This window comes from Salvelinus sp. IW2-2015, linkage group LG1 (assembly GCF_002910315.2).
Source record: "Salvelinus sp. IW2-2015 linkage group LG1, ASM291031v2, whole genome shotgun sequence".
Classification (NCBI taxonomy): domain Eukaryota; kingdom Metazoa; phylum Chordata; class Actinopteri; order Salmoniformes; family Salmonidae; genus Salvelinus; species Salvelinus sp. IW2-2015.
The window spans coordinates 36,249,034-36,262,698 of NC_036838.1; the positions used below are offsets into that span (position 1 = coordinate 36,249,034).

Below are 13,665 nucleotides of genomic sequence, written 5' to 3' on the forward strand. Positions count from 1 at the left end.
ACAATTGGCCCAGCGTCGTCCGTGTTTGGCTGGTTTAGGCTGTCATTGTAAATAAGAATTTATTCTTAACTCACTTGTCTAGTTAAATTTAAAAAATGAAAGTCTTTAAGAGCGTGCACACCTGCATTCTACAATATTTGCCCATTATTCTTTGTCAAGTTGGTTGTTGATCATTGCTAGACAGCCATTTTTAAGTCTTGCCGTAGATTTTCAAGACGATTTAAGTCAAAACTGTAACTCACAATCAACATGGTAAGCAACTCTGGTGTATAGTTGGCCTTGTGTTATAGGTTATTGTCCTGCTGAAAGGTGAATTTGTCTCCCACTGTCTGTTGGAAAGCAGACTGAACGAAGTTTTCCTATAGGATTTTGCCTGTGCTGAGGTCTATCCCAAAAAACTCCCTATTCCTTGCCGATGACAAGCATACCCATCACATGATGCAGCCACCACCATGCTTTGAAATATAAAGAGTGATACTCAGTGATGTGTTGTTGGATTTGCCCCAAACATAATGCTTTGTATTCAGCAACCTTAAAGAAGAAAGGGTCTAAACCATCTGACCCATATGGTTTTTTGGGGGTCAAGTTTAAGGAGCTCCTTTAGCACCTCGGACTCAGTGACTGCCTGCAGGGACAAACTTTGTAGTGGGGCAGGGGAAAAAGAGGGAGAAGCATCGGAGATAGTCGCATTAGAAGGGGTGGGAGATCAGGACATGTTGGATGGGCAAGCAGGCCTGGCTGAGTCAAATAGGAATCCTGACTCAATGAAGTGGTGATTAAAGAGCTCAGCCATGTGCTTCTTGTCAGTAACAACCACATCATCAAAATGAAGGGACATGAGCAGCTGTGAGGAGGAGGGTTTATTCTCCAGGTCTTTAACCGTTTCCCAGAACTTCTTGGGGTTAGACCCACAGAGAGAGAACTGCTCCTTAAAGTAACTGACTTTGGCCTTCCGCATAGCCTCAGTGCACGTATTTCTCATTTGCCTGAATGAGAGCCAGTCAGCCTGAGTATGCGTGTGCTGAGCCTTTCGCCAAATGCAATTCTTGAGGTGGAGTAACTCTGCAAGATCATGGTCGAACCAGGGGCTTAACCTGTTTTTAATTCTCATTTTCTTTATGGGGGCGTGTTTGTTACCACTGAAAATATCAAAAAAGAAGGTCCAAGCGTCTTCGACAGAGGGGATCAAGCTGATTCTATACCATTTTACAGAGGCCAGTTCATGAAGGAAGGCATGCTCATTAAAGTTTTTTAGCAACTGTCTATGACAAATCAGGACAGGTCGTTTCACTGAGCAGCCATTACGATCACAGGCTGTAAAACAGTGATCACTAAGGTCATTACAGAAAACACCAGACTGATACCTATCAGGATTATTTGTGAGGATAACATCGAGGAGAGTAGCCTTTTCTGGGTGTTTGGAGTCATACGTTGTGGGATTGGTAATAATCTGAGAAAGATTTAGGGAGTCCCATTGCTTTAGGACTTGGTCAGGTGGTTTAAGCATGTCCCAGTTTAGGTCACCTAGCAGGACAAATTCAGACTTAGTGACTTGGTGTATTGATACACCATCCAAAGTGTAATTAATAACTGCGCAATGCTCAAAGGGATATTCAATGTCTGTTTGTTTAAAACATTCTACCAATAGGTGTCCTTCTTTGCGAACCATTGGAAAACCTCTCTGGTCTTTGTGGTTGAATCTGTGCTTGAAATTCACTGCTCAACTGAAGGACCTTACAGATAAGTGTGTGTGTGGGGTACAGAGATGAGTCACTTAAAAATCATGTTAAACACTATTATTGCACACTGTGAGTCCATGCAACTTATTATGTGACTTGTTAAGCACATTTTTACTCCTGTTATTCTGTGTAGATCAGTGACACAAAATCTATATTTACTCCATTTTAAATTCAGGCTGAAACACAATAAAATTTGGAAAATGTGTGAATACTTTCTGAAGGCACTGTATGTCCTGGCCCTGGTTGTGTTTATGCAGCCTCAGCCTTCAAGTACTGCAGTTGAGTATTTCCATGTGAGCTGATAGAACTCCCTAATGTCTCTCTGTCTAGTGTTTTTCTTTCTCTCCCTTGTTTTCTTTGGACCGGTTCTGTGGGTTTTGGTGTGTGTGTGTGTGGTGTGTGTGTGTGTTTGTGTGTGTGTGTGTGTGTGTGTGTGTGTGTTGTGTGTGTGGTGTTGTGTGTGTGTGTGTGTGTGTGTGTTGTGTGTGTTGTGTGTGTGTGGTGTGTGTGGTGTGTGTGTGTGTGTTGTGTGTGTGCGTGTGTGCGTACCTGGTAGTGCTTTTTCAACTTTGAAAGTTTTGCAATACTGTAGGGTCTTTGGTTTCTGTCAGCAGTAGCCCTGTGTTTGAGCTCCATGTGACATCCTGTAATGCACGTGCCTTGTAGGAGTTTCACTGTTTTCATAACTCTCTCACTCTGGGTCATATGGAGCTCATTAATGTGTGGAGGGCTGCTTGAGAGAGCTACAGCGCATAGAAATATAGTGGCTAGACCTGCTAGGACTTTCTACCATTTGTTGGCCTATGCGTATGGAATGCATATAGGTAATACACAGAACACATCAATAGTCTCAAATGCAATGTTCGATTTCAAAGCTTGATTTGATATTTCAAAACTAGATTTGACCTTTATAAACTGTCGGCTGGGTGACCAGCAAGTGTTTGCTTTATGTCTCTCCTCTGTATACATCTTATCTGTGTAGGCTATCTTTGTAGATCAGAGCCTGTGCCGTCTCACACAAGCTCAGTCTTCGAGCCCCAGGTCTGGAGACAACCCCTTGGGAAAAATACCAGAGATAGAGCTCAAGTTTCTTAGAGAGGAAAGACAGAGAAGAAGCTTTCGGGTTAGAAAAAGTTTGTTTTTCTCTTTCCTTCTCTCTCCAAGGCTCTCCCCCTCCGCTCCCCTACACCCATCCAGCTTCTAAAGCATGCAGTACAGTATATTGTGTCAATATTGGAGTCTGTTCAAATTAAGAAAAAAAGTGTTGCATTCTTCTCAATGCTGTTTATTAAAACCACAAAAACAATCACACTGTAAATAATGTAATTTAGTAGGTGAAACATTTGTTTGACAGGGTACAAAAATTTATGTCACACCACATTAACCACAGAGCTAATGTGTTGAGTGTTCTGTCCTTTCTTGCAGACCACACACAGAGTTAAAGAGGAGATAAAAGAGACACAGAGTGGTTCCGACTGGGCCCAGAGTGAAAGAAGGAACAGAAGGTCCAGTTCATTTACCACAAGGTATGTAGTCCACCAGTGGATTTGCATAGCAATGAGCGAGGAGAGACACTTTGGAATCATCCCTGTTTGAAATATTATATTTTTTCACGTGGTTTTCAGACACGTGTGATGTTTCATATGTACATTTTTCACATGGGTTTTTCCCTCGTAAATGTTTTGCCCCCCTCGTGACTTATTTTTACCTCACACTTATTTTGCATCACTTCCAGCTACATCTGGTTTCCCATCCAGGGCTGACCAGGACCACCCCTTCTTAGCTTCAAAGGCAAATCAGCAGTGGGATGCAGGTGGTTATGTTGCTGGAATGAATATGTGGAAACTTGCAACTGGAAAAAAGGCAGCGAACGCAAAGGCCAGGGTAACAACCAAAGATAGGAAAATTGCAAGAAAGAGGGAGGCATTTTATTTAATTGCGTTATCATAAAAAGAAAAAAATCACTGAAAGAAACATTTTTGCATCCATCTACAATTCATTTGTTCTCGCATTGAACAATTATTTCCTTGCAATATTTTGTTTTGCTATCAATACTTTTGGGTTCATGTTTTAATTTCATTATCATTCTTGTTTATAGTACTAAGAATTTTGTTCTCGACTTCAGAAGTTTTGCTTGATATTAACGGCACAAAAGTAACTCACTCACTAGAGGATTGCACCATATAATAACACTATTACTAAACGTGTTTAAAGCAGCTATCCTTAATTGAAACATTAACAAAGTGTCTTCTCCGCCACAGTTTCAGTAAAAATCTAAGAGATGGGGCTGGAGAAATGCAACCACTCTCAAATCTAGAAAGTACGCTATGGATTCAAGGACTGACCATTTATGATATCAAAATTATATTTCTAACCATGTTTTTAGGCTATACAGTGTTTGTTTAGATGTACTTGGGGTATATGGGAAGTTTTCTTACATGTGAAACTGAAAATGTGATTTTCCATGTGGAATTGCAAGTCACATGTGAAAAACAATCACGTGAAAGTTTTTCACATATGAAGCTGCTAATTAGATATTTACATATGGAGTTTTCTTATATATGAACCTGCAAATTAGATTTTTTTCATATGCGATAGATACATTTTTATTATGATTTGAATCAGTTACATGCTTCGTAAACAACAGGTGTAGACTAACAGTGACATGCTTACTTACGGGCCCTTCCAAACAATGCAGAGAGAAAAAAATAAAAAAAAGATTTGAAAAATAATAACACGAGGAATAAATACACAATGAGTAACAATAACTTGGCTATACACGGGGTACCAGTACCGAGACGTTTTTCAGGGTTACGAGGTAATTGAGGTAGATATGTACATATAGGTAGGGGTAAAGTGACTAGATAACAGGATAGATAATAAACAGTAGCATCAGCGAATGTGATGAGTCAAAAGAGTTAGCGCAAAAAGGGTCAATGCAGATAGTCCGGGTAGCTATTTGGTAAACTATTTAGCAGTCTTATGGCTTGGGGGCACAAGCTGTTTAGTTTCTTGATGGTTCCAGACTTCGGGACCACTTGCCATATGGTAGCAGAGAGAACAGTCTATGACTTGGGTGGTTGGAGTATTTGACAATTGTTAGGGCCTTCCTCTGACACCGCCTGGTATAGAAGTTTTGGATAGCAAGGAGCTCAGCCTCAGTGATGTACTGGGCCTTATGCACTACCCTCTGTAACGCTTGCTGTCGGATGCCAAGCAGATGCCATATCACATGGTGATGCAGCCAGTCAAGATGCTGTCAATGGTATAACTTTTTGAGGATCTGAGGTACCATGACAAATCTTTTCAGCCTCCAGAGGGGGAAGAGGCATTGTCGTGCTTTCTTCTGTGTTGGTGTGTGCGGACCATGTTAATTCCTTAATGATGTGGACACCGAGGAACTTGAAGCTCTTGACCTGCACCACTATGGCCCCGTTGAAGTGGACGTGCTTTGCTCTCTGTTTCCTGTAGTCCACGATCAGCTCCTTTCTCTTGATGATGTTGAGGGAGAGGTTGTTGTCCTGGCACCACACTATCAGGTCACTGACCTCATCCCTATAGGCTGTCTCATCGTCGTCGGTGATCAGGCCTACCACCGTCGTGTCATCAGCAAACATAATGATTGTGTGAACTCTGAGCTGTAGTCAGTGAACAGGGTTCCTCTTGTCCAGGTGGGAGAGGACAGTGTGGAATGCAACAGAGATTAGGTCCTCTGTGGATCTGTTGGGGCGGTAAGCGAATTGGAGTGAGTCCAGGGTGTCTGGGATGATGGTGTTGATGTGAGCCATGACCAGTCTTTCAACGAATGTCATGGCTACAGATGTGAGTGCTACAGGGCAATATTCATTTAGAAAGGTTACCTTGGCGTTCTTGGGCACAGGTACTATGATGGTCTGCTTGAAACATGTACAGTTGAAGTCGGAAGTTTACATACACCTTTGCCAAATACATTTAAACTCAGTTTTTCACAATTCCTGACATTTAATCCTAGTAACAATTCCCTGTCTTAGGTCAGTTAGAGATCACCACTTATTTTAAGAATGTGAAATGTCAGAATAATAGTAGAGAGAATGATTTATTTCAGCTTTTATTTATTTCATCACTTTTCCAGTGGGTCAGAAGTTTACATACACTCAATTAGTATTTGGTAGCATTGCCTTTAAATTGTTTAACTTGGGTCAAACATTTCGGGTAGCCTTCCACAAGCTTCCACAAAAAGATGGGTGAATCTTGGCCCATTCCTCCTGACAGACAGAGCTGGTGTAACTGAATCAGGTTTGTAGGCCTCTTGCTAGCACACGCTTTTCAGTTCTGCCCACAAATGTTCTATAGGATTGAGGTCAGGGCTTTGTGATGGCCACTCCATACCTTGACTTTGTTGTCCTTAAGCCATTTTGCCACAAATTTGGAAGTATGCTTGGGGTCATTGTCCATTTGGAAGACCCATTTGCGACCAACTTTAACTTCCTGACTGATGTCTTGAGATGTTGCTTCAATATCTCCACACAATTTTCCTGCCTCATGATGCCATATATTTTGTGACGTGCACCAGTCCCTCCTGCAGCAAAGCACCCCACAACATGATGCTGCCACCCAAGTACTTCACGGTTAGGATGGTGCTCTTCGGCTCCCTTTTTCCTCCAAACATAACGATGGTCATTATGGCTAAACAGTTCCATTTTTTTTTTTTTTTTTTTACCGTTATTTTACCAGGTAAGTTGACTGAGAACACGTTCTCATTTGCAGCAACGACCTGGGGAATAGTTACAGGGGAGAGGAGGGGGATGAATGAGCCAATTGTAAACTGGGGATTATTAGGTGACCGTGATGGTTGAGGGCCAGATTGGGAATTTAGCCAGGACACCGGGGTTACACCCTACTCTACGATAAGTGCCATGGGATCTTTAATGACCTCAGAGAGTCAGGACACCCGTTTAACGTCCCATCCGAAAGACAGCACCCTACACAGAGCAGTGTCCCCAATCACTGCCCTGGGGCATTGGGATCTTTGTTTAGACCAGAGGAAAGAGTGCCTCCTACTGGCCCTCCAACACCACTTCCAGCAGCACCTGGTCTCCCATCCAGGGACTGACCAGGACCAACCCTGCTTAGCTTCAGAAGCAAGCCAGCAGTGGTATGCAGGGTGGTATGCTGCTGGCCATTTCATCAGACCAGAGGACATTTCTCCAAAAAGTACGATCTTTGTCGCCATGTGCAGTTGCAAACGGTAGTCTGGCTTTTTTATGGCGGTTTTGGAGCAGTGGCTTCTTCTGTGCTGAGCGGCCTTTCAGGTTATGTCGATATAGGACTCGTTTACCAGTGGATATAGATACTTTTGTACCTGATTCTTCCAGCATCTTCATAAGGTCCTTTGCTGTTGTTCTGGGATTGATTTGCACTTTTTGCACCAAAGTACATTCATCTCTAGGAGACAGAATGCGTCTCCTTCCTGAGCGGTATGACAGCTGCGTAGTCCCATGGTGTTTATACTTGCGTGCTATTGTTTGTACGGATGAACATGGTACTTTCAGGTGTTTGGAAATTGCTCCCAAGGATGAACCAGACTTGTGGAGGTCTACAATTTTTTTCTGAGGTCTTGGCTGATTTCTTTTGAATTTCCCATGATGCCAAGCAAAGAGGCACTGAGTTTGAAGGTAGGCCTTGAAATACATCAACAGGTACACCTCCAATTGACTCAAATTATGTCAATTAGCCTATCAGAAGCTTCTAATGCCATGCCATCATTTTATGGAATTTTCCAAGCTGTTTAAAGGCACAGTCAACTTAGTGTATGTAAACTTCTGACCCATTGGAATTGTGATACAGTGAATTATAAGTGAAATAATCTGTCTGTAAACAATTGTTGGAAAAATGACTTGTGTTATGCACAAAGTATATGTCCTAACCGACTTGCCAAAACTATAGTTTGTTTACAATAAATTTGTGGAGTGGTTGAAAAACGAGTTTTAATGAATCCAACCTAAGTGTATGAAAACTTCCGACTTCAGCTGTAGGTATTACAGAGAGGTTCAGAGAGAGGTTGAAAATGTCAGTGAAGACACTTGCCAGCTGGTCAGCGCATGCTCTGAGTACGCGTTATAGGTATTGTGTTTGGCCCTGCGGCCTTGTGAATGTTAACCTGTTTTAAGGTCTTACTCACATCAGCTACTGAGAGCAAGATCACACAGTCACTCAGAAGAGCTGGTGCTCTCATTTAGCTTGTCTGGTAGGATTATGTCACTGGGCAGCTTGCGGCTGGGTTTCCCTTTGTAATCCATGATAGTTTGCAACCCCTGACAAATCCGACGCGGGTCAGAGCCGGCGTAGTAGGATTCGGTCTTAGTCCTGTATTGATGCTTTGCCTGTTTGATGGTTCATCGGAGGTCATAGCAGGATTCTTATAAGTGTTCGGATTAGTGTTCAGCTCCTTGAAAGCAGAAGCACTAGCCTTTAGTTGCAGATGTTGCCTGTAATCCATGGCTTCTGTTTCCGATATGTGCATACGGCCACTGTGGGGATGACGTCGTCGATGCACTTATTAATGAAGCCGGTCAATGATGCGGTAAACTCCTCAATGCCATCGGATGAGTCCTGGAACATATTCCAGTCTGTGCTAGCGAAACAATCCTGTAGCTTAGCATCGGACCACTTCCTTATTGGGCACGTCACTGGTAATTCCTGTTTGAGCATTTTCTTATCAGCAGGAATCAGTAGGATATACTTATGGTCAGATTTGCCAAAGGGAAGGCGAGGGAGAGCCTTGCATGAATTTGTGTGTGTGAAGTACAGTTTTGTCGCCTCTAGTCGCACAAGTGACATGCTGGTAAAAATGAAGTAAAACAGACTTCAGTTTTCCCATGTGAAATTCAGATTTTCACATGGAGGTTTTTTACATGTGAAATGGCAAATGAGATTTTAACATATAAATGTTTTTCACATGTGGAAATGCAATTCCACATGTGAAAGTGAGATTTTCACATGTGAAACAATATATCCGACCGCAAACTGAAATTCACGAGGTGAAAACATGTTATTCTCCTCACATGTGAACATGTGGTGTTAACATGTGAACTGTAAATGTGAAAATATGCAAATTTGACATGCTTTTTTGTAAGGTGTGTGTGTGTGTGCGTGTGTGAATGTGTGTGTGCATGTGTGAAGTGAATGTGGATTCTGAGTGTGGTACCTTATTATAGTTCCATCTGTTTTTAGCTGTTTGTGTAGAGAATGTGTGTGTCTGTTTTTCATTGTTTGCGACACGTGTGGGCAGCATGTGAGTTCCTGTGCATCTGTGTCTCTGTCTGTATCTCTGTGAGAGGGCTAAGTAGTGGAGGTGTTGGGAGCTAGTTGAACTGTGTGTAGGCTGTGAGCGCTCTCCCCACACAGACTGTTCATTGTTCTGGGCTCTACAGGAGAACCTACTAAGATTGAACACAGCTGATTTGGAGGATATAAGAAGATGAGAAGGAGACAGCAGTAGATGAGATGCAACAGGTGAAGATGCAAGAAGGATAGCGATCCAGGCAGATATRCTCGATACAGTGATATGGAGAGGCGGTGATATAAAGGGCAGTGATGAATTAGGGAAGGAACATCCCCTTTTCGCCCCTTTTAGGATGATATATATGGTCAGCCCCTCCCAGACAGACAGACAGCCCCCCCTTTTCTCTCTCTGACCCCCGTAACTGAGAGGCATGTGAATACCTCATTACTTTTGATCCCAGTAGGATGTGGATAGAGAACCTTGCCAGCTGCTATGTGGAGCAGGCAGGCGGGGCACAGAGCTTGAGGTGTGTGTTTGTGTAACTATGTTTACGTGTAGGGTGGGGTGTGTTTATGTGTGTGGGGGGAGGTGTGTGTATGCGTAGTACTGTATGGAAGGGGTCCAACTCAGAGTCTGAACCCCTCCACTCACCCTAGAGCTGGGGTCCTGATTGTATGACCTTGTGTAAACAAACACACTGAGCCCCCCTGCCCGACATCCCAGCTCGGGGTCCGTCAATAAGGATGCAGGTTGTATTGTGTAATCATGATGTGTGTGGTTGACGGGGGCTTGGCAGTGCATAGGTGTGTGAAATTGTGTCAAGTGGACAGGGGGCCCTGGGGGGTTATATATAAACTATTGGGATCTGTATTTATATTTGTGTGTTCATGCATACGTGCACAATATTAGATTAAAGGCAGAGAGACCCGGGGAGTTAAAAGGATGATAGACTGAGGGTGTGTCCCAAAGTCACTCCATTCCCTATATAGGCCTAGTGCACTACTTTTGACCAGAGATCTGGTCAAAAGTAGTGCACTATAAAAGGAACAGGGTGCCATTTGTGAAGCAGACAGTCTGATTATCAGCATAGTATAAGGGGATAGTCAAGGAGATTGATGTCCCCTAAATAATGGCTGAAATATCAGTGTCACTGTATCCTCTGTAAGTACAGATAGCATCCTATCTAACTGCCCTGGCCTGAACCTCCCTTTGCTGTACTTCTTCTATTAATTTGTAGACATTGCACACCTTACACACAATGCATCACACAAAAGCCACATGGTATCACACATCTCTATCTCACATGCACACTAGGGGCTCCAGAGTGGCACAGCAGTCTAAGGCACTGCATCTCAGTGCTAGAGGTGTCACTACAGACCCTGGTTCGATTCCAGGCTGTATCACAACTGGCTGTGATTGGGAGTCCCATAGGACGGTGGCACAATTGGCCCAGCATAACCCGGGTTAGGCCGTCATTGTAAAATAGAATGTGTTCTTAGTTGACTTGCCTAGTTAAATAAAACACTGAAATAGTCCACACGGAGATGTAACAGGAACGAATGAAGAAAGTGATCCATGGGCTCAGAAACTGGGAAAAACCTGTCCCACACACACACATTTTTTTTAATATATATTTTTTAATTAAACAGGTAGGCCAGTTGAGAACAAGTTCTCATTTACAACTGCGACCTGGCCAAGATAAAGCAAAGCAGTGTGACAAATACAACCACACAGAGTTACACATGGGATAAACAAACTTACAGTCAAAACACAATAGAAAAATTGGTTACAGTGTGTGCAAAATGAAGTAAGAGGCAAGGCAATAAATAGGCCAATAATGGCGAGGTAATTACATGGCGAGCAATTTACACTGGAGTGTATATATGTGCAGATGAGGATGTGCAAGTAGAAATACTGGTGTGCAATAGAGCAGAAAAACAAAAACAAATATGGGGAGGAGGTAGTAGTTGGTTGGATGGGCTATTTACAGATGGGTTGTGTACAGCTGCAACGATCGGTAAGCTGCTCTGACAGCTGACGCTTAAAGTTAGTGAGGGAGATAAAAGTCTCCAACTTCAGTGATTTTTGCAATTTGTTCAAAAACCACTACTAAAATACACTGCTCAAAAAAATAAAGGGAACACTTAAACAACACAATGTAACTCCAAGTCAATCACACTTCTGTGAAATCAAACTGTCCACTTAGGAAGCAACACTGATTGACAATAAATTTCACATGCTGTTGTGCAAATGGAATTAACAAAAGGTGGAAATTATAGGCAATTAGCAAGACACCCCCAATAAAGGAGTGGTCTGCAGGTGGTGACCACAGACCACTTCTCAGTTCCTATGCTTCCTGGCTGATGTTTTGGTCACTTTTGAATGCTGGCGGTGCTTTCACTCTAGTGGTAGCATGAGACGGAGTCTACAACCCACACAAGTGGCAAAGGGTGGGCAGCTCATCCAGGATGGCACATCAATGCGAGCTGTGGCAAGAAGGTTTGCTGTGTCTGTCAGCGTAGTGTCCAGAGCATGGGAGCGCTACCAGGAGACAGGCCAGTATCAGGAGACGTGGAGGAGGCCGTAGGAGGGCAACAACCCAGCAGCAGGACCGCTACTTCCGACATTCCTCGCGAACACCTTTTTTCCACCACTTGGGCTGTTGTTGCATCGAATGCGCTATCACAACCAGTAGAGGTGCATGGGTAAAACACCGGGGAAGCTAGGCCTCCTCCTCTGACTATTAGTGTGTGTGTGTGTGTGTGTGTGTGTGTGTGTGTGTGTGTGTGTGTGTGTGTGTGTGTGTGTGTGTGTGTGTGTGTGTGTGTGTGTGTGTGTGTGTGTGTGTGGTGTGTGGTTGTGTGTGTGTTGTGTGTGTGTGTGTGTGTGTGTTAGGGAAGGTGTGTGTGTGTTAGGGAAGGTGTGGTTATCTACATTATCTTCCTCAGTCTCTCAGGACACAAATATGTTTATTTTTAAACTCAACCCTCCAAGTCTTTATCAGCCATCATAATAAAGGTACCTTAGTAAACCCTGGGTAGAGAACAACAACAAAATAGTAGTTTTAGGTCACGCTGCACATAGGAGTAGTTGGCTTTCAGGCCCATGCCTTTGTTTGGACACAAACCTGCACGAGGAGAGCCTACCAGGAAACCATGGGGTCAATGTCTTATCAGCTGACCCAGCGTCAGTCCTTGGTCCATCGCCTTCACCGGCCCCTTAGGACACATTACTGCTAGACTCACAACCATCACTGGGTCTGATGACCAGTCCTGCCCCTCCGACATCACCCGATCCAGTTCCAGTCCTTGGTCCACCGCCAGAACCAGATCTGAGCCTGCCTCAGGCTCCGGACCTGGGTGAACATCCAGCCCCTCGTGGGAGAGCCTCCACCTAACCAGTACTCTCGCCCTGTTACGGCCGAGGATGCCTGGCCTGACTTGTTGGAATGGCCTCCTCCACAAGCCTGGCCCCCGACTGCTGCTGGACAGCCCAGACTCAGAGACACTGTGAGCACCTTAACCTTCACTGTCCCTCACAAGACGGTTTCACTGAGGCAAAATGTACAACATACATTTTGGGGCAGCTGTAGAGTTGCCCGTAAGTACTTCTCAGAACCCTCTCTCAAACCTTCTCTCTGGCCCTGGAACTTAGAGACAAACTTTGACTTCTTACAGCTGAGGTAGGCTACCAACCCCCAACCTCAGCCTGAGTCCTGCTGCAGAAGGTCACTTCACACCTATGTATTATGTACCAGGTTGCCAGGGAACAGAGTCAGCTGACCTGGTCAGCCAATCAGTGGTCTAGCCTGGGGTTGGAGAACCCAGTCTGCCCTGAACTCTTTAGTTGTTTCCAGGAGGCCAGGTTAGAAAACCTTGATAAAGTTAGCTGGCCAAGTTGCTAGTTAGCTAGCTAAGTTAGTTACCTACCTAGCCTATATTAACCAGTAATACAAAATACACACACATTTTTTTAAACATTAGCTGTCACCTTAAAAAGTAAAAATGTTTTTCCCTGAAGGGAAGGCAATTTCATTATTTGTTAGCTAGCTAGGCTACCAGTAAGCTTTTACCCCATATCAAGCCTAGATAGCTAGCTAGCTAGCTAGCTAGCCCTACTGTCTGCTTGGCCAAATTGGATAACGTTCTTGATTCTAGTTACTAAGATAAATAAAACATCTCAAGTTAGCTACTCACTCTAGCGTTAACTTCTTTTAGGTCTTTTCTGAACAGCTTCTCACTGTTTCTCCAGTTGTCAGTTCAACCACACCGTTTACACACTCATTTGTGGTGCCCAAATAAAAAAATACCTGATTCTTGTTGCTAGGCTACCAGTTACAGTGCTTTTAGCTTGCGGTTTGCGCACACCTTTATGCAGAGGGAATAAAACAATTAGAGCTAGTGTCTAAAAAATATATATGGATTTAATATTTGTCAAATTATTGAGCATGTCAACTCAAATAAGCGTCAGAAATTGTCCTTATTTCGCATATCAAGATCCTGATATGGACCTCAGTCAAGAGCATATGCATTGTATGTGCTGAGAAAATATACCATGTAGGCCTACTGTCAGTATTTGTCTTGATATAGAGAAAATAAGATGACCACATAGGCCTATCTCAGGATATCTAATGAGACAATATCCCACCATACCATGTATGAT

At 43.5% G+C, this 13,665-nt stretch overlaps 1 protein-coding gene across 1 annotated transcript in view; it reads right to left on the minus strand.

Moving 5' to 3' along the window:
• LOC111974763 (transmembrane and coiled-coil domains protein 2-like) overlaps positions 1-5,551 on the minus strand; it is a 65,727-nt gene extending 60,176 nt beyond the window's left edge. Inside the window, exons 1-3 of the mRNA XM_070442876.1 lie at positions 5,393-5,551; positions 5,106-5,260; positions 762-986 (exon numbers count right to left, since the gene is read on the minus strand). Coding sequence (XP_070298977.1) covers positions 762-986; positions 5,106-5,260; positions 5,393-5,551 — 539 coding nt within the window. The remainder of the gene's footprint in view (positions 1-761; positions 987-5,105; positions 5,261-5,392) is intronic.
• Positions 5,552-13,665: the final 8,114 nt, after the last annotated feature.